Raw genomic sequence first — 20,165 nt, 5'->3', positions numbered from 1 at the left:
GGGGCGGAGCGGCGGGCCCCGACCCCGTCGGGGTGGGGCAGATCCCGTCCCGGCCGGTTGCCCCGGGCTGGGACAGAGGTCCAGGCCAACGGGCCTTGTCGCGCTCGTGCTACGCTTCTGCGCCCTGAGGCTTGCGTTCTTGCCTCGTTCGTCCTCGAGGCAGGTCCCGGGGTTTGCACGCGTCGCAGCCCCTCAGCGCCCGCCGCCTGGAGCCGCTGGCCTCGATCGCAGCCGGGGTAATGAGGGGAGGCAGGCGGGCGGGGGACGGTGCAGGGATCCCCGGGGGTGAGGGACGGGACAGGGTGCACAGCTCGGTAGGTGCACAGCGGAAACCTGCGAGGCCCGAGCTGGGCGAGCAGTGGCCGCAGTCACAGCGCACCGGGGCCGCGGTGCCCGGGTGTCCAGCGGCGGTGCAGGGTGCAGGAGCCCAGCGGCTCTCACCTTTGGTGGTGCACGCAGGCCTGGCGACTTCCCAACCCTAAGACACCCTCTGGCCCCAGCCCCGTCTGCTCGGAGACTTCGAAGGGACGGACCTTTTCCAAAATTAAATGCCCAGGCGTCGTTTTTGTCTTCAGTATTTACATGTGGTGTTGTGTTTCCCCGTCATGGGTTTGTTTGTGTCGAATATCTTTCCTTCAAACTTGATCACGATTTGTGACAGAACCTACCTGGCACGGTGTTTGGCACTCCGTAAATACTTGTTGAAACCCTGAGTCATGATGCTAAGTTTGGAAGATTCTACTGAGTTACCTGTGTGCATCGCTTTAATCTTTGTTAAGGTTTTGTGAAATTTCAAGATCACCTTGAAAATGACCATAATTTTGAAGCTTCACAAAGAGAATTGGCAGGGTTTTGTTGTTGTTGTCGTTAGCATTTCCTGAAACAGTAGACCATTGAATGCCTAGATTAACTCAAAACTCAGGTCCTGTAAATACATAGGCTCTTTGGGGTCGTTAACATTTCAAATGAGAGGCTATTGATATGCATGTCCATGTTATGAAACAAATTAGATTATTTATAAAGCTATATCGTAATAACTTTTTAGGTACAACTGCATTTAGGAATACAGGCTTCTTAAATTTATATACATAGCCGGGCGATGGTGGCGCACGCCTTTAATCCCAGCACTCGGGAGGCAGAGGCAGGCGGATCTCTGTGAGTTCGAGACCAGCCTGGTCTACAGAGCTAGTTCCAGGACAGGCTCCAAAGCCACAGAGAAACCCTGTCTCGAAAAACCAAAAAAAAAAAAAAAAAATTTATATACATATACATACACACTCATATATATTAAAGACAGGATCGCACTATGTAGGTAGCCCTGGCTGGCCTAGAACTCATAAGGATCTGCCTGCTTGTGTCTCTGCCTCTTGAATGCTGGAATTAAAAGCATGTTCCATTAAGCCTCAGCAAGCTCCCCCCACTTTTTAAAATTTTCTTTCTTTTTCTTTTTTAGCATTTAAAAATCATAGTTTAATAGTGAAAGCTAACAGCAAATCTTTCGTTTAGTTCCTTTGTCCGGTACAACCGCTGTCTCGACCTCAAAATGTCTTGTAAAATTAACTGTTAGTAGTGTGGTCTATCCAAGGCGGAAACGTCTGAGATTAAACCACCCCACAGAAGCAATTCTTTGGTTAGCAACAATCCTAGAAGATTGTGACCTGAATCCTCCCTCCCCCAATTCTTTTATTGTTTAAAGCAACCAACTCAGTCACAACTTGCTGATCCTGAGTGAAAAGGAGGGGCAGAATCATGCTAACCACAAAATGAAGTTAAGCATAGCATCTTTCTGCCTCAGGTAAAGCCAGCAGCTAAAGGGTAGGGGGCACTGTGTGGATTCCTAGTGAGGTCTTCAGTGCTCAGCACTGTCTGGCTCACAGTGCCTAAGCCTGTGGCGTGAATACAAACTTCCCGCGTGTGATTTCTTTCATTATTTCGATATCTTCTCAAAATAGATTAATAAAAGTGAGCTTTTACTGTCTCACAAGTAAAATATTTTCACAGTTATTCAGATATTTTTTCTTAACTTGTTGCACTTGTTTTTTTTGTTTATTTGTTTTTGTTTTTTGCTTCTTCTTTTTTTTTTTTTTAGACTGTTTCTACTGGTAGCCTTGGTTGTCCTGGAACTAGCTTTGTAGATCAGACTGGCCTCCAGTTCAGAGATCCGCCTGCCACTGCCTCCTGAGTGTCGGGATTAAAGGCACGCACCATCCTCACCTGGTGCACAGAGTGAGTTCAAGGCCAGCCTGGTCTATAAGAGCTAGTTCCGGGACAAACTCCAAAGCTATAGAGAAACCCTGTCTTGAAAATAAACACACACATACACACAAACAAAAAACAATGTATACATTTATTGATTTCAGTCATACTGGATGGTAGGCTATACAGGAATCGCTTCCTTTAAATTGCTTCCTGCCCATCATAAATTGACAATAATGCTTGCCTGGGGAAAAAAATAATCTTAAATTTTCTCCTCCTTCTTCCCCTTTCTCTACCTTTGGCTTATAGTGGACACCCTGCGAAAATCCACATCTTCCCTCAGCAGTAAAATTAGATAATATTTTATAACACTTATGGTCTATAAAACCTTCCTTTTCTCATTTTTCTTAGCTATTTGTAGATACCTTGATCAAATATGGTATTTGACTAAAATGAGATAATGAAACCCAGTTTCAAGAGATGATGTTTAGGAAGGAACAACCACCACACATACTGCCCTTGCTATCGGAGAAGACCCAGAAGATCATGGTGGTGGTCTTGTAGCTCCTTGAATCTGAAGACGTTACCATGCTAAAATTCCAATTCTTGTTAAAAACGGACAGGAGTTGTTTGCATAATGATATACACAATAGAATGTCTCTCGACACATTCTAAGTTGAATACAGTTGAGAATGAAAAATCAAGGTTAAAAGAGTCAACCTATGGAAAATGTCATTTTTTACGTGAAAACTAAGAAGTCTCTTTTTGAACATGTGGCAGCAAGAACTAATTCAAGTACGAGTCCTGCTTTGGATTTGTGACTTTTAGGCCCCAGTGAGGTAGTAGGTAGTTGATTGGTCAGCGTTCTTTGGAGACTCTCAAAGTCTGCGTGTAAACGGAATCACTAAAGATCCCGAGGATTTGTTTGTAAACGGCCACACTTCTATAAGAAGGGTCCGAAATTGCTTCTCTATGGTGCATTTCTGTTAATACAGGGCGGAAAAGGATAGGAGAGATGCAATATCTTCAGGCTTTGGAGAGAGTAAGAAGCTCTCTTTAGCTTTCTGCCTTTTGGGAGCCACATCAATGCTTACTAAAGACAGCTCAAGGGTGTCACTAGCCTAAGCAGCTGATAAGTTACATCATCTAGTTCTTCGAGAAGTGTATGTAAATCTAAACAATTGTGCTTTTGTTTTTATAGTAGGATATCTCGGCGCCTTGAAGATAAAGCAGAACTCGTCTTTGAAATAGATGGAATTTTGTCACTTGTTGTGAACTAAAGCGATTCAATGTCTCTTTTGGTAAGTTTTGTTATAATTTTATGCCACCGGAGTAGTTAGATCGAGAACAAAGGACAGTCATTCAGATTCAAGCTCTGGGATGTTTTGACCTAAATGATGTGTGGCCTTGAGGATGATGTAAACTCTCAATGAGTTTTGCCTTTTTCAAAAAGAGTTTCTCCTATACTTTCTTTTTAAATATGCTCATTATTACAATTCTTTGTCCCAAACTGAATTTTTCTCATATATATTTCTTAAAGTCTAGTTTTTGTTTGTTTTTGTTTTTTCAAGACAAGGTTTCTCTGTAGCTTTGGTGCCTGTCCTGGAACTAGCTCTTGTAGACCAGGCTGGCTTCGAACTCACAGAGATCTGCCTGCCTCTGCCTCCCGAGTGCTGAGATTAAAGGCGTGCGCCACCACCGCCTGGCTTAGAGTCTAGTCTTATCTCTTAAACTATGCATTATCTTTTAAAACTTCAAAGGATCCCTTTTATAAATTTCTATGTGTCCCAAGGCAGGTAAGACAGGTAAGATAGCATTTAAAATAAACCTTTTACTTAATCAGATAAAAAAAATTGAATCGTTGCATCATATAAACTACAGATGGAATTTATTTGTTTGTATATTAGATACATGACATCTGTTTTCGATTAAGTAGCTTGGGGACTTTCTGTCATATACAATATAGTATTTGAAGAAGGGGTTTGATATTAAGACAGTGATCCTGCTCTTTAAAATTGTGGGGCTTAGCAGGACGGGCAGCAGCTTCCTCATTTGTGTTTGCTTGTGGTTGCCAAAGATTAGGAAAGTGTTCAGACTCATGCCTGCCGTCCTACCCTTCTAGGATAGGATAGGAAGTCAGGAGACTATAGTTACTTTGTGTAGAAAAGATATATTTGCTTTAAATGTGTGTAACTGGAAAATACATGCTTGGTTCTTTAAAGCAGGGTCAGCAGATACTTTGTAACAGGCCAGGAGATGTTACCAGGCTATGGCTCTTCTGCTCTGGTAGCTCCAAAGCAGCCGTGGATAGTGCGGAAGTGGAAAACTAAAACCACCGAAACCCTGAACACATACCGACCATCCTTCGTTGACCCCTGTGCTAAAGGGATTTTAGGATTTACAGTTTTACATCCTTTTGCCAGTGAGGAAAGATAGGTGATGCCCTTTTCATCAGTTCCTTTATCTGAGTGATGAAGACTCTGAAATCTGGAGTGCTAAATTCAATGTAAAATAATTAGTAGATTGGCCTAGCTGAAAAATACTAGTTTGATTGTTGAGAAGTTTTGGTATATGAAGGAACTGACAGTCTGGTGTTGGCAGAAGGGGTTGGACTCTGAGACTCACTTGTGGCCGTCTTTCAGTGCTCATACATGTGAGGGTTGATGAGGTGCTCGAAATCACTTATTATGAAAGTCTCATAGAATGTGCTTATACTTTCCTTCCTATCACGTGGTCAGTATCATTCCACTAATTGTTGATGGAACAGACAACATGCAAATATTGTATTTCGTTTTAAGTAATAGCTGATAGTAGAACCGTGTGTTGATATTCAGGGAACTGTAAATTTTGGTAATAGAAGAAGGAAGGTCTCTTAATTTGCTTTGAGTTGAACACATTTGCCACCTTAAGAAACAGAATTGGTTACAAATATATTCAATGTGTTTATAATTAAATAAATGGTTTAATGTAGGAAAACATGGTTTTTACATTCAAGAAAATAATCTGAGAAAAAAATAAGAATATTGACTACAGCAGAGTAATGTTTAGCTAAATATTCAGCTGACAGTCTTAAGCCAGATATTCAGGAAAGCTAAGACGAGCAGTTAAACTAGATCATAACCTCAAGTGAAGGCAAGGAGCGGAGATGGCATTAAACACAAGTATAGAGAGTGATGCCTGCCTTCTGTGCACCCGGCTACTCTCTGCCCCCTCCCATGACCACCTCCACCTGGGCTTCCAGCCCTGATACCAGGTCTTGTTGTATGTGCAAGCCAGTACCATGCGTGTGCCATGTGTGTGCCTTGCTTTTCGCTCACCTAATGCCTCTCTGACTTCCAGGATTGTTTCTGTGCTTCACGAACCCGAGTCGAATCTCTCAGACCTGAAAAACAGTCTGAAACCAGTATCCATCAGTACTTGGTAAGCACGTGGCGGAGCACAGCTACGTCCCTCCTGTGCCTTCTGCGATGCTCCTCATCCCAACACCTCTGCTTTTCACCGTTTCTTCTTTTCTGTGCTGGCCTCCCGGAGTCTGTAACTGACCTCTTAACCTGCCCTCTCCGGGCAGGGTCATGTATCCCTGGGGTTTCCGTAGCGGGTATTCTGAGACGACCGCAGTGATCACCAGTCTGTCTCTTTCCTGTGCCCTGGGATTATCTACAGAATACATCCAGTTAGATTCCCCACCCCCCAGGGTTTCTACTGATTTCAGTGAAACTTTAATCTGCTTCCAAATCTCCCAGCCCTGTGTGTCTTGCTTTGGTTAATGAAAGCCTGACTCTTAGTCATGCGTACTAGGAACTTTGGTGCCCTCTTCACACTTGCTGCACCCGCCCCTCAAGAGCAGGAGCACAGCTGCTCACTCCTGTCCACCTGGCCTCTTGGGTAGAGAGTCACTGCCTGTGGTCCGTGCACACAGGCAGCCTCTCCCGCAGTACTCACGCCAGCCCCCAGCAATGGCCCAACACGTCTGTTCATGCCACCTTAGCATGATATAGAGACTCTCCATGGTATGGGATAGGACCAGTGTTTGAGTTTCCTCCTGGGTATAATCTCTCTGCTTGAAATGCCGTGGTTCCTGCCTTCCCCCGAAATTTCATCTCGTCCATCAAGAGTTGGTTCAGATTGCATATCTGTAAACTCTTTCTTCTCCCTAAGATCCTTTTCATTTCATAAAGTAGTTATTACTGCGTGGCCTTACAGGGACCGGGGTCTGCGTCTCTTCAACCACAATGTGACCCCCATGTGAGGGGCATCCTGTCTCACCCGTCTTTGTCTCTCTGAAGCAGTAGCTGGCATATTAAGTAATAGTTAAAGGGACACACTGGTAATATGTGTCTGAAATCCTTACTCTGCTTATTCCTTAATTTATGTAACAGTTTTTGCTATACAGTGAAGCCTGCTGTGAAGTTTGTCACAGCGTAAGGTAATTCCAGTTATTTTTGCTTATAATTTTTCTCAGGACCGACGCTAACCGTAGTCATCTTTAGTCGCTAGCCGGTCCTCAAGGTGTGGTAGGAGGGTGGTTTCCAACCCTCCCTACCCTTCAGATGGAGCGAGCTTTGTCCCGTGACTTCTCTCTTTGCCGTTACGAAACCCGAAACTGGAAATTTCCATGCTGGTACCCTTCAGACCTCTGTATTTTAAGTTAGACAAGAAAACCTTCAGTAAGGGAAACGGAGGTGTAATTTGAAGTCTCACGTGGAAAGACAAAGTGGAGAGGTTCTGTAATGTAAACTGAGCCCGGCTGAAAACTGGTCCTAGGGACTGGGAAAGGCGTCCCGGGCCCTCCCCGAGTCTCAGCTGAAGGACACTATCAAATGTTTCCTGTTGGTGGTTTGTCTCTTTTCGTCAGCCTGGATAAAATGTTAGATTGAAAACATACAAATCAAGTATTTTGACACCTGACATTTGCCTCCCATTATAAACTACAAAACTTCTAATTATGACTTTGTTTCCCATGACTTCCCTTACGCCTAACGATACTAAAGATACGTTCGTCTAAACAGCGTGGCTAGTAAGAATATACCCTAGGTGTGCTGACTAAATCCAGTTTCTGACTCTGAGATAAAGAACAGACCTCGCTACATGGTTTAAAAACCAAACCAGTGTACCGTCTCTGTTAATTCCACCTACTGGGAATAAGACCATTACCACAGTTTAAAGCCAAATTTGAAGCAAGCTTTAAGTAAATACTGGCTAGGTGGCTGGGCTCTGGCCAAGTCTGCACCCAGTTTCCTGGGAAATGACCTTGAATCAAGGTTTGAAGCAGGCTTAAGTATTTTTCCAGCAGATCCAATCAGGAGCAAGCATACATCCTGACAGGTTTCCTGCCTGTGAACCTCTGGCCCACAGGTGACCAAGCACATAAGTGCAGATGGGTCAGACATACTTGTTCAGGGAAGTGAAAACCTGTGGCTTGTTATCTTCCCGACCAACAGCCTCCAGACTCTCAGGAACAATCTGCCGTGATCAAGAGGCTCGCCAATCAGAGGCATTTTTGTTTCTTGGAGCTCTTAGGCTTACAATGTAACTTTGGCTCTTGATTTTCTGTCAAGTTTTTTAGAGAGAACAACTAGATTTTTCTTCCTTTTTTGTTTTGTTGTTTGTTTTGGTTTTTCAAGACAGGACTTCTCTGTGTAGCCCTGGCTGTTCTGGAACTCACTCTGTAGACCAGGTTGGCCTCTAACTCACAGAGATCCGCCTGCCTCTGCCTCCTGAGTGGCAGGATTAAAGGCGTGCGCCACCACCGCCACCCAGCTCGGATTTTTATTCTTAAATTAGGCCTTTTGCGTCTTCAGGAAGTCATTAAAGAGCCTTCTGGGGTAAAGATGGTTGTGGCTTGAGTATGAAATACCCTGGTAGGCTCACATGTTTGAACACTTGGTCCTCAATTGCGGTATTGGTCGCGACCTTTAGGAGGTAGAGCCCTAAGAACGAAATACATCACTGGGGGTGGACCTTGAGGTTTTACAGCCTGATCTCATTTCCTGCTCCCCCTCTGCTTCCTGACCTCTGATGCAGTATGGTGAGCCAGGATCCTGCTTCTGCAGCCCTGCTTTTGCTGCCACAGTGGACTATCCCTTTGGAGCTGTAGGCCAAATAAAACCCTCTCTTCCCCAGTTTGCTTTCATATTTTATCACGGCAGGAGATGAACCAGGACAGAGAACCCACCGCGGTTTTGACCCTCAGTTCTCTGGTCATCACATCACTAAGAGAAGTGAGGATAGTTTGAGATGGTTCAGTCTCTGCGAACCATGCTGTTTCTTGTGACCGCCATGACTTTTTCTTCCAACTTTTAATTTGACCTCAGCCTCTTCTGGACAAATGCATCAAACTTGCTACTTTGCAGTGTTCTACTTTTTGAAAGTTGGGTCTGTTGCCAGGTATAGTGTCTCATGTCTGTACTCCTAACACTTGAAAGATGAGATGAGGGTTGCCACAGGTTCAAGGCCAGCCTAGGCTAGGGAGTGAGGCCTTTCCTAGGGAGAAAAGGAAAGAAGGAAAAGCAAACTGGATGAGGGCCATAAGTACAGTTGCTCTTGGGTGAGCTCTTGGTGGTTCAGTACATGCTTACACTGAACAGAGGTTGGTGTGGAAGGAATCGAAGTTCACGGTCAGTTTGGGCCACAGCGCTAGACCCTGTCTCAAAAACAACCCCAGCTTTGAATGCTTGCTTGTTACATCTGTACTCTGCTTTAAGAAGACTGTTTCCCTCATGCAGTAGATGGAGGGAATTAGAGGCAGGCTGGTTAGCTGATTTCAGCCCATCATGCAGTAACATGACATTTTTCTTTTAAAGAAAATTATTTTATGTGTGTGGGTGTTTAGCCTGCATGTATGTCTGTATACAACATTCGTGAAGTGCCTGCAGAGGATACAAGAGAGCCTTGGATCTCCTGGAACTAGAGTTATAGACAGTAGTGAGCTGCCGTTTGTGTGTGTGTGTGTGTGTGTGTGTGTGTGTGTGTGTGTGTGTGCGCGCGCGCACTGGGAATCGAACTCTGGTCCTCTAGAAGAGCAGCCGATGCCCTTAACCACTGAGACATGAAAGTAAACCTTGGTGCTTTGCGTCTCCAGTCTTCCTAACAGACCTACGGATTGTTAGCACTTCAAATTCACTGTTACACAGTCTTCCCTCTCTTGTGTGTTCCCTTCACGCCTGTCTATCCGAGCGCTTCCTGTTCTGAGTTGACTTATGGTGGCACCCCACCCTCACACGGGGCTTATCTTCACTCGTGAGTTAGAATTTCTCTTCCACTGTGATTCTTCCTGGATACCATCCACCTCTATAGACGTTTAGGAGTTAGCACGATTCCTAACACTTAGTAATGCCCTTTCCCCTCCTCTCCTCTCTGGGGGCTGTAACAAGATTCTTGCCGCTTGCTAGTTCCTGTGAAGGCTTCCAAGTGTCCTCTGGAGTCCCGGTGTCCTTTAGGGGATCCTCCTTGCTATCGTATTATACCAGCGGGTTAGGCCTCTTCTTTCTGCTTTGTGTGTGATATTTCACTGACCCTATATTTAGATGCAAACTTGACTCGGACTCTAAAGCACCCCAAGAGACCTCTTTGCTGCAGGCGAGCTCCCATCTCCTTGGGCTTCTTTTTCCTTTTGACCTTGCTCTTCCTTCATTTCACCGCGTGAAGGACTTCCTCTGCTAACAGACGGTGGTGTGGAAGTTGTCCTTGACTGTTGACACAGAGCACAAACCTCTGACTGAAGGCAAGAAGGCAAGCCTGGACTATCCTTCACCATAAGTCCTCCCTTATGTTTTACACTTGTCATCGCTCTTGGGCCCATCTAGAAGTTTTTCAGGAAACTGGGGTGGAAAGTATCTCTTGCTGTTTATAAATCTGCTTTTCCTGCGTCTCCCTATTCAGACTGAAATCTCTTTGACATCAGTTAGTGTGTGGTAAATTCCTTCCAGATCTTAAAACAACCTCTCCCAGTACCTTCCTGATGACTGTCAATATTTCCTACTGGGATAGCGAGACCAAACTGGGGGACTCGTGATGTTTATCCTGTTTTATTTTCATCCTGAAAAAACGCAGGTCGATGAGCCCACCGCTTCCTGGTCACCTCCATCCGCCAGAGCCAGTGAAGCGATACGCTCCACCGATGCTTCTCACTACGAACTGCAGGTGGAGATAGGTAATGGTGTGGAGCTCACGGCACAAAGACTGTTCCGTGGGCGTCTCTTTACTGTCGCCTGCAGCATAAGCTAGATTTTAACCGGGTCTGTTAGGTGAATCTAATGCATTTTATCCAAAAATAATCTCATATTCTAGTTTACTCTTCCACTGAAGTACATTTAGAAAAAAAAGATGACATTAGATAATCTAAGTACTTACAATTGTATCATTTTTTTTTAAGAAAGCTTCTAGTTTTATGTGTTTAATTTTTACAGGGTAGAAGTTTAAACCAAGTACTAAAAGTCTTTTTCAGTCATGACACTTAACCCAAATTACTTGCTAATTTATGTTATTTAATTTATATATTTTATAATTTTATATAATTCATATTTTAATCTAAATTTTCAGTTGTACAAATCATTCTTATTTAAGTACAGAGCGAAACCAGTTCCTTTTTATAGGTTTAAATTTGTGAAACATTTGCTCCAAACATTCCGGAGTATTTATTAACCACTAAAAACTGGTGGCCCTGTTGGGTGTGAGGATACACGAAAGCTCTATGACTTGAGGTCCATCCTCTCTGGCAGATGAATACATTGAATGATGCTTTTTCATTCACTGAAGTGCATTGGAGTACAGCTATATTAAAGGAACCCATCTGATATAGACATTGCTAATATTTTCAATGGCTTATCATTTTCTTCGTTTTTATCTTTGTATTTTACAAAATATATTCATATATATTTTATATATTCATTTAAAAATAAATATATTCTTTATTTACACATGTGTATTTTTTACATACACTGCTTCCTGGTAAGAACATTTCAGTTCCCAAGTAAAATTTTAATAATGATAAAAGTGAACACAGAGCAAGTAACTAGAGCCTGAACGTCTTACTGACACCCCGACCTTCATCCAGGTTTGTCGGGCATTGTGATGCACTGACCTTACTGTGTGTCTGTGGAATGTCTTCCTCCAAGCTCCCAGGGTGCCTTTCCATTGCCTGCTCCGTAACCTCCTTTAAGACATGGAGTCTGAGCCCCTCCGAGCCAGTAGAAGGGAAGCATGAGACTTGTGAACGCATGGCATGCGACCCTTCGTGCAAAACCTGTCCAATAAGTTACATAACTCTTTTAGTTATCCCAAAGACGTTTCCTTAAGATGGATGACCAGAAAACCAAGGAGGGTACTCAAGTTGACTGGATGGGAAGGTAACAATGATAGAAGGAAAAGAATGTTTAATTTTTGACATAGGAGGAATTAGGGGGCTAAATATGACCAAGATACACTTCTGAAATCCCCAAAGAATTAATAAAAAAATATCATTTAAAAAAGTTGAGAGGCACAGTGTGTTGAAGTAAGGGTCATGTCTGGATCACGATATCAGTAGGCAGTTTGAGCCATGGGCATCGAGATCTGGGCTTTACCATGGAGGACCTCTGACAGCCAGACCGTGCTGCCCAGAGATAGAGGGCCCCGCCTTCCCAGGCTTGCAGGGTAGCTTGGAACGGCCCGGGTTGTCATGTTGGTGAGTCTGGTGTTTAGGTTCTAGGCTGTCACTATGGTGCTGAGAGTGTTCGAGCCTTTTTGTTTGCTTGGTGTATTTCGAAGAGCAGAGAGTTTTAAATTTCGCTGCAGTGCACAGCATCGACATTTTTTCTGCTTTGATTGTTACCATGGGCTTTGTGTCTGATTCCAGGAAGAGGATTTGACAACCTGACCTCTGTTCACCTTGCACGGCACACTCCTACAGGAACACTGGTCACTGTAAAAATCACCAACCTGGAAAACTGCACCGAGGAACGTCAGAAAGCTTTACAGGTAATGATGTAAAGGCAGGAAGTGTTGACTAAAATGTCTATTTGTGGAGGCTACATCTGTAAGAAATTTTATCCCCTGACTGATAGTTCTTTTGGGAAAGTAGATTTAATAAAATCATGCAGTTACCAGATTGGGTAGAATACGTGGAAACAAGATGCATTACCTGATAGATCAAATATATTCGAACTTTGGTAGATACTGTGAATTCCTTCAAGGGAATGTCATATTTGGTGCTACGCGGGAGACTGACAGAACCCTCAGCTAATCCAGTGACAAATGGCCGTACTGTAAAACAGAGAGACAGGAAGACACGGGAGTTTATCTTCTATCGTTTAAGCAAAATCAACCTCAGAATTGATCAATTTTAATAGGATCACATTACAGCATATAAAATTATTTTCTTGTTTTCTAATAGTTTTTCATGCAAAGGGGGAAATTTTTTATTTTGCTGTCATCTCAATTTTTAAAATATTGATATGGTGATAAAGAGATGCCTTACCACGTGAGGCTGCTTATCCCAAGCCTCATGGCCTGAGTTTGATCCTTGGAGCTCACATGATGGATAGAAAAGACTGACCTGCAGGATGTCCTCTGGCCTCCAACTGTGCACTGTGTTATGTGCATGCCTTCCCCAATCAATCAGTCAATCAATCAATCAATAAATGTGAAGACACTTATATGTGCAGATAGATAGACACATGCATACATATACATACATACATACATATACATACATACATACATACATACGTACATACATACATACAATAGAAGAGAAAAAGACAGGAGAAACTATACAAGACTATTTACAGTGAGTCTCTCCATGGTGTGGTGTTAGCAGTGGCTCCCCTGTCCTCATTAACAAAAACGTAAGTCTTTAGATATATTCTCTTTGGGGGCAGACTAAGTTCACATTCCTCTTTCACGGTGTGTTCTGGACAGGTTTTCTAACGTTATAAAAGCACCGTTTACAGCACAAATCAGTGTTACATATTTTTTGGAGCAGCCATGAAATTTAGAAGCAGAGGCCACCCTGCCCCCTGGAGTGTTAGCCGAAATCACCACTACAGTGAAGAACAGTGACTTGTAAATGTCTTCTCTCCTGTTGTTTATCCCAGAGAGCGCTGGTTCTGTCTCACTTTTTCCAGCACCCCAATGTCACAACGTACTGGACAGTGTTCACCGTGGGCAGCTGGCTTTGGGTGGTTTCTCCATTTATGGCCTATGGTAAGGAGATGGTTTTAAATAAAACAACGGATTCTTTAACCTTGATGCTATCATTGTAAAAACCGAGTGGTGTCTTGTAAATAAAACAACAGATTCTTTAACCTTGATGCTATCATTGTAAAAACCAAGTGGTGTCTTGTATCTATCTACTGCTTTTAATTTACAAATTTAGTGACCAATTCTATATTTCATAATATATATTCATAATAGATAAAATATTTGTACTTTTTAGTTTTAAAATAGAATAGGTGTGGTGATCCGCGAAACCACCGCTGACTCTGAGTCCCACGCCTTGGCACACACTGCCCCTCCTTCAGTGTTCTCTCCTCTCTTAGTAGAGAAGAGCTCTTGTTTTGCCGGCAGAAGTAATTTCTCCACCCAAGCACCCTATCCTTGTTTCTGCTTCACTGTACCGTGGACATCCATGACGTCACTGTATTGTAGATATCCATGATGTCACTGTACCGTAGACATCCACAATGTCACTGTATTGTGAACACCCATGACATCACTGTACCATAGACATCCATGATGTCACTGTACCGTGAATAGCCATGTGTGGCCGGCTCTCTTACTTCTGCATCTTGGAGGAGGTAATCATTTATGCTTCCTGTTTTGATATCCTGAGGTGCTTAGATGGCACCTTGTTCACTAAGTGTGCTGAACTCGTGAGGAAATGGATTCCGGAGCTTTGGTCACTAGAATAGCGCTTGTGAATTACTTCTATGTTTAAAATATGATGTATAGTATGCATTTTTATTCAGCAGTACTGAAAAATGTTCTCTTACCTTTCAAAAAGTCACTCTTGTATGTGGGGTGTGTGTGGGAGAGACTATGGTTGGTTGAAACCCAGGGCCTTGAGCCGGGTGGACAAATGCTCTACCTCTGAGTTGTGTTCCCAGCCTCTCCTCCAAAAACAAACAAACAACAAACAAACAAACAAACAAACAAACACCACACAAAACCACAGGAAGGAGCAAGGGGGAGTGGGATTAAAAAATAAGATTAAACATTTCAAGCCAGACTTGGTGGCACAGAATTATAAGCTACTGGGGAATTGAGACAGGAGGATCACAAGTCAAGGCTGACCTTGAGCTGCAGAATAAGTTCAAGGCCAACCTCAGCAACTTAGATGGGATCCTACCTTAAAAACCCAAAGATGAGCCGGGCGATGGTGGCGCACGCCTTTAATCCCAGCACTCGGGAGGCAGAGGTAGGCGGATCTCTGTGAGTTCGAGACCAGCCTGGTCTACAGAGCTAGTTCCAGGACAGGCTCCAAAGCCACAGAGAAACCCTGTCTCGAAAAACCAAAAAAAAAAAAAAAAAAAAAAACCCAAAGATGCGTAGAGGGCTGGGGATGTAGCGCAGTAGAGATATGTTTGCCCGACATGTGGGAGGTCCTAGATCCAACCCCCGACCGCATTGTGGTGGTGGTGATGTGAAGGATATGTTTGCCTGGGAAAATGTCTGGACTTGGAAGGCAGCACGCCTGTGTTTGTCTCCACATGATTGAAAAGCGTATCTAGAACATTCCCAGCTTCCGTCTGAATGTCAGGGCTTTCTTCCAGGCTCGGCAAGTCAGCTCCTGAAGACCTACTTCCCAGAAGGGATGAGCGAGGCCTTAATAAGGAACATTCTCTTTGGAGCAGTGCGGGGGCTGAGCTACCTGCACCAGAGCGGCTGTATCCACAGGTACTGGCTGGTTCACATCCACACCTGAGCTTGAGGTCATCAGGGAGAGCAGCTGAGCATTAGGAAAAGGAGGGGTAACCCTGGTGTCCACCTCACACCTGTTCACACTGCAGTAGCGTGCTGGTGTGCTTGTCTTAGTGGGAGGCAGGGGCGCTGAAAACTCACACGCCCAGATTATGAGCTGGGATTTTGTTGTTCTTTTTGGGGAAACGATGAGCTTCTTCCCCTGCTTTCCAGCTAATGTCATGTTTCCGTGAGTTATAACAGCCCTTCCTCGTCTGACTGGTCTCAGGCCTGAAGAGCACCACGTACCAAACACCAGCTCCCCTGTGCCTTTCTGGACCCGTTTCTCATCAGAGACTAATTTTGGGTAGACGTGCTTGCCGTAGTTTCCAGCTCCATCACGTTGGGTGTTGTACCGCTTGTTCCTCAGCGGCCGGCGTTCTGGCTGAGGATTCCAGACAGACTGGATTCAAATTGAGATTTGCTTCACCTCACCGGATTATTGGCTGTGCCACTATTAGTGTCCAAAGTTAGTGCTTTAGATGGAAAAGTAAGACATGGACTATAGACAGTTAAAGGAACTTTAATGTGGAGTATATCTAAAAATGATGTTATCCCATAGACGCTTCTCTTGTATTTCAGTTAACCCTAAATAATAATAGTATGCTTCAGTGCACCCTAAAATAGCAAAATTCATGATTCATCTTCATTTCTTAAAGAAGTCCCCCAATTCCAAGCTTGTAGCTTGTGATCCCGCCCCCCTTTCCCGTACTGCGTACATACCTAAGTGAGCTCCTTGACTTCTTGGAAATGTCATGTATTTTATGGGCACAGTGTCCACCGCCGTTTTATCCAGGGTGTTTGCTTCCCAAGGGGACGTAGGGATGTGTTCTCGCCAGACTTTTGTTCACTTTGCGTGGGCCAGGTTCCTAGTACTTAGGACTGTTTCTTTTTGTTCTAGGAGTTTTAAAGCCGGCCATATCCTCATTTCTGGTGATGGCCTGGTGACCCTCTCTGGCCTGTCCCACCTGCATAGTTTGGTTAAGCACGGACAGAGGCATAGGGCTGTGTTTGATTTCCCACAGTTCAGCACGTCAGTGCAGCCATGGCTGAGCCCAGAGCTACTGAGACAGGTCAGGTGTGGCTGTGGCATCGGGTTGTCTGTGCGTCTCACGTGTCTTTGAGTTTGACTAGGGGACGGCTGTGTCCTTGTTTTTTGGTGAACGGCTGCCACGAGACCTTTTCTCTTTTCGAGACTGTGTTAGGGATCTTAAATTGTGAGGGCATCTGTTAGGCGGACCTTGATTTTGTGCTGGGGGGGCTCCTCCGTTGTCACCGTCCTTTGTCAAGAGGACACCAGTACACCACTCTTTGCTATTCATGCTAAGGCCTTCATATTGTGTTCACAGGATTTACATGGATATGACGTGAAGTCAGACATTTACAGTGTTGGGATCACAGCATGTGAACTCGCCACTGGGCAGGTACCTTTCCAGGACATGCACAGGACTCAGGTAATGGAACTCCCTGAACTTAAGCTTTGACGGCTTCCTTGGGTCTAGATGACTTCCGGTGAACATTTCGTTGTAGACTCTAGAGATTGACTGTCATTTTTATCTAAATGTTTCCCCTAGAAAGCATTTGAGAGTGTTCTCCTTCCTCCTAGATGCTGTTACAGAAACTGAAAGGCCCTCCATATAGCCCGCTGGACATCGGTGGCTTTCCTCAGTCGGACTCCAGAATGAGAAATTCCCAGTCCGGGGTGGACTCCGGGATCGGAGAGAGCGTGCTGGTCTCGACCGGAACTCACACAGTCAACAGTGACCGTCTCCACACGCCAGCCACAAAAACGTTCTCTCCGGCCTTCTTTAGCCTGGTGCAGCTGTGCTTACAACAAGACCCCGAGAAAAGGTAAGCTTGGCCATCTATAAACAGCACAAAACGTGTGTGTTTTATATCTTAGAGTGGTTTTGTGGTATATCCTTCCCATAGAAGTTACATCTTTTCATCAAACACTTAGCCTAGAGATTATCAGTGCTAAGAACAAGTCAGTGAGAAGCAAGGGTGAGGAACACGGGCGGAGTTCAAAATCACAGGCGTTGGGCATTGTTTGTAGCCACACTGCACCCAGTCAGAGGTTCTTAGCGTGTCCGTGTAAGGCACTTATATACATAGGTTTGTAAACGCTGACACGCTCCCGTTAGCATTTTAGAAAGAAGATACAGACTCTTACCTTTTTTAGAACCTTCATCCTGGCAGGTTCCTTACAAATAGTTTGCGTACAGTAAAAGTTGAGTATGGGTTAATATAAAGGTATTTCCAGAATTATTTCTTCTATCAGTCAAGGCTGTTGCTAAGAATTACTGATAATCTATGTCCTTTTCTGTCTAACTTTTTAACATTGAGTTTCTCAGTTCTAAGCCTCATTTCTAATGTAATTATATACATGAAAAAAATCTACGTTCTAATATTAGGTTTTATTTTCTAATAACTCTTTCAAAAATTTCAGGCCATCAGCAAGCAGTTTGTTGTCTCATGTATTCTTCAAGCAGGTGAGCTGATCTATTGTCCATGGTCTTAAATATTTTTAAAAATTATTTTTTAAAAGCCATTTTTATTGACTTTATAGAGTTTAGCTAATAACGTTCCTATAAAATAGAGTTAAAGCAAGAAAACATTTTAGTAGTTTAACTTATTTTATTGTTTGTCTGTGTTAACTTGGGTGTCATGGTCCTGCATGGCGGGGGTCAGAGGACAGTAGTTTTACCATGTGGACCTTGGGTCTTTAGGTGTCGTGGCAGATGCTTTTAGCATCTTTGCCCGCTGAGCCATCTGCTGGCCCTAATAGTAGAATATCTGAAAGATTATTATTCTTCAAAACCAGAAGAGTAAAAGCAGCGTATCATATTACAAATTCCATATTTCCATCAACTGAAAACTGGTGTCTTTTGACTTACCTACAAATGATGACAGGGCAGAATAATTCTGATTAAAAATTAGTTTATTTAGCTTTTAAGCCTTTCTGTTTCCTGATTATCAGAATTGGAGGCATTTAAAGGAAAATAATTTTGAAGTTTTATAATTTCTTTAAAAGCTATTTGTTGAGAATAAAATCCGTGTTGAGTCTGTGCCCACATCACTATTCTTTAACAGATGAAGGAAGAAAGCCAGGACTCTGTCCTCTCGCTGTTGCCTCCTGCTTACAACAGGCCGTCCTTGGTGCTGCCGCCAGCGTCACCGTGGAGTGAGCTGGACTGCGAGTTTCCCGATGACAGAGACCCAGACTGGGAATTCTAGGGTCGCCACCTCATGTCCTCTATACTTGACAGCTGCTCCTTGCTGCTTCTCTCCTGTCTTGCTGGGGACAATGCCAGATCTATACTTGAAAACACCGTTGGTGCACTGGAGACTCGCCCGCTCTGTTCACGCGGTACACCCATCACCTCTGCTCAGATCGGAGCGCCTTCACGGTCCTTCACGATGGCAGCATCAGAATCTCAACCAGCTGCACTTAGTGTCATCCATCCCTTCCTCTCTTTAAGCTGTGACTGGAACTTTCTGGATCTCGGTGTGATTTTTGAGCCAGCTAGGTTTCTTCTACATTTTGCTGTCCTCTGGGGAATGAGCCCTTCCTCCAAGGACGGTGCTTCCGAGAGCATCTTTTCTTCAGACTCTCTAGCTTTTTTTTTTTTTTTTTTTTTTTGAGAAGGGAAACTATTGTGCTGTCCCTGTTACATATGGTGACATCAAACTGAGCCTGGGCTCCCATTAAATAATCCACTTGAAACATGAAGAGAAGACGCTGTCTGCATTTTAAACGGGGGGGGGGGGGGGGCTAACGTGAAACATGAAGAGAAGACGCTGTCTGCATTTTAAACGGGGAGCTAATATGCCACTTTTCTACCTGTGTAAATTATAGATTCCAAATTCATGCACCCTGTGGGAGTTCAATAAAGATTTATTAGACCAAACGTATCTTTTATATATTCTGTGTGATTTAACAAATGTAGAACACAGATTCTAATTGGGTTTGTCAAGAGGAGGTCTTTTTTTTTTAAAACTTGAGTTATGTAACCTAATAAAGTGTAGGCAATCTTGAGGAGATACAGAGACAGAGGGTGTCCTGGTCTTTCATGGTTATTCCTGTAGTGGAGTAAACCTCGTTAGCAGGAGATGTTGCGTGTCCATCACTCCCCTGCTGCTGTGATAGATACCGTGATCAAAAGTGGCGGAAGGAAGAGCTGCAGAGGGCTAGCTGTCCACCATGACAGGCATGCAGGCAGCAGGAGCGGAAAAAGACCGCATTTCAGCTCCACACACAGGAAGAGAGCGACCCGGAAGTGGGGCAAGTCCATAAACTCTGAGAGCACCGCCAGTCACGTTCTTCCTTGAGCGAAGCTCAGAGTTCTAAAAGTTCATTAACCTCTCGATAGCATCACCGACCCCAGCTAACCGTTCAGATACATGAGCCTGTAGAGTACATTTTCACCCCAAATACCACGCCGTTTCAAAAATGGTATCAGTTGTAATAATGTCCATTGGTTTCTTAATCTATATGACTATGTACATAGCAAGTGACTATATGAGTATATTATATTGGAGGTGATTGAAAATGATTAAGATTAAATAGGCAGGCAGTTAGAAGCAATTCTGTTTGTGTTTGTTGGCTACACCCCCCTGCCTCAAGAATGAATGTTAGGGACGCTCTGTGCTCTGTGCGCACGTCCACCAAGACCTGCTGCGATGCCAAGTGGAGCAGGGAGCGGAAAGGAGCATGATGGGAGCTGTAGTTCTTAGTTACTGTAGTTAACGCCTTAGCATCGCCCCCTCTGGGAGGGTCCTGCGAGTGTAACCTGACAACAGTGGGCGGGGTTGTCATGAAACGTTGCCTGTCAGATTCTACTGTCGGAATACTGGGAATTAGAACGTGTACATGTTTGCATGTGCATAGAAAACATGCAGTATCCACACATATGTAAACATTTAAAGAATCGGATCACAAAATGGTGGAGGCTGACAAGGGTCTGCGCATGAGCTTAAGGTCTCAGACAAGACAGCCTTGAGTGTGCCCAGGGCTGTGAAAAGCTGAA

General features: G+C 44.0%; 1 protein-coding gene across 3 annotated transcripts; it reads left to right on the top strand.

The window, feature by feature from the left end:
* The first annotated feature begins 8 nt into the window (after positions 1 to 8).
* Positions 9 to 19,050, top strand: Stradb (STE20 related adaptor beta). 3 transcript variants are annotated; one of them, XM_075956006.1, is made up of 12 exons: positions 9 to 236; positions 3,398 to 3,497; positions 5,536 to 5,616; positions 10,249 to 10,348; positions 12,032 to 12,153; positions 13,302 to 13,380; positions 14,949 to 15,072; positions 16,037 to 16,208; positions 16,485 to 16,589; positions 16,742 to 16,986; positions 17,585 to 17,627; positions 18,229 to 19,050. In XM_075956006.1, exons 2-12 carry the CDS (start codon positions 3,486 to 3,488, stop codon positions 18,370 to 18,372), a joined length of 1,227 nt encoding a protein of 408 aa, XP_075812121.1. In that variant the 5' UTR covers positions 9 to 236; positions 3,398 to 3,485; the 3' UTR covers positions 18,373 to 19,050. The 3 variants fall into 3 exon arrangements, with proteins under 3 accessions (XP_075812121.1, XP_075812117.1, XP_075812118.1); XM_075956002.1 differs by having other exon boundaries at positions 13,272 to 13,380; XM_075956003.1 differs by having other exon boundaries at positions 131 to 236; positions 3,401 to 3,497; positions 13,272 to 13,380.
* The last annotated feature ends 1,115 nt before the right edge of the window (positions 19,051 to 20,165 follow it).

This window comes from Microtus pennsylvanicus, chromosome 22 (assembly GCF_037038515.1).
Source record: "Microtus pennsylvanicus isolate mMicPen1 chromosome 22, mMicPen1.hap1, whole genome shotgun sequence".
Lineage (NCBI taxonomy): Eukaryota > Metazoa > Chordata > Mammalia > Rodentia > Cricetidae > Microtus > Microtus pennsylvanicus.
This window is presented reverse-complemented; position numbering and strand designations above follow the sequence as displayed.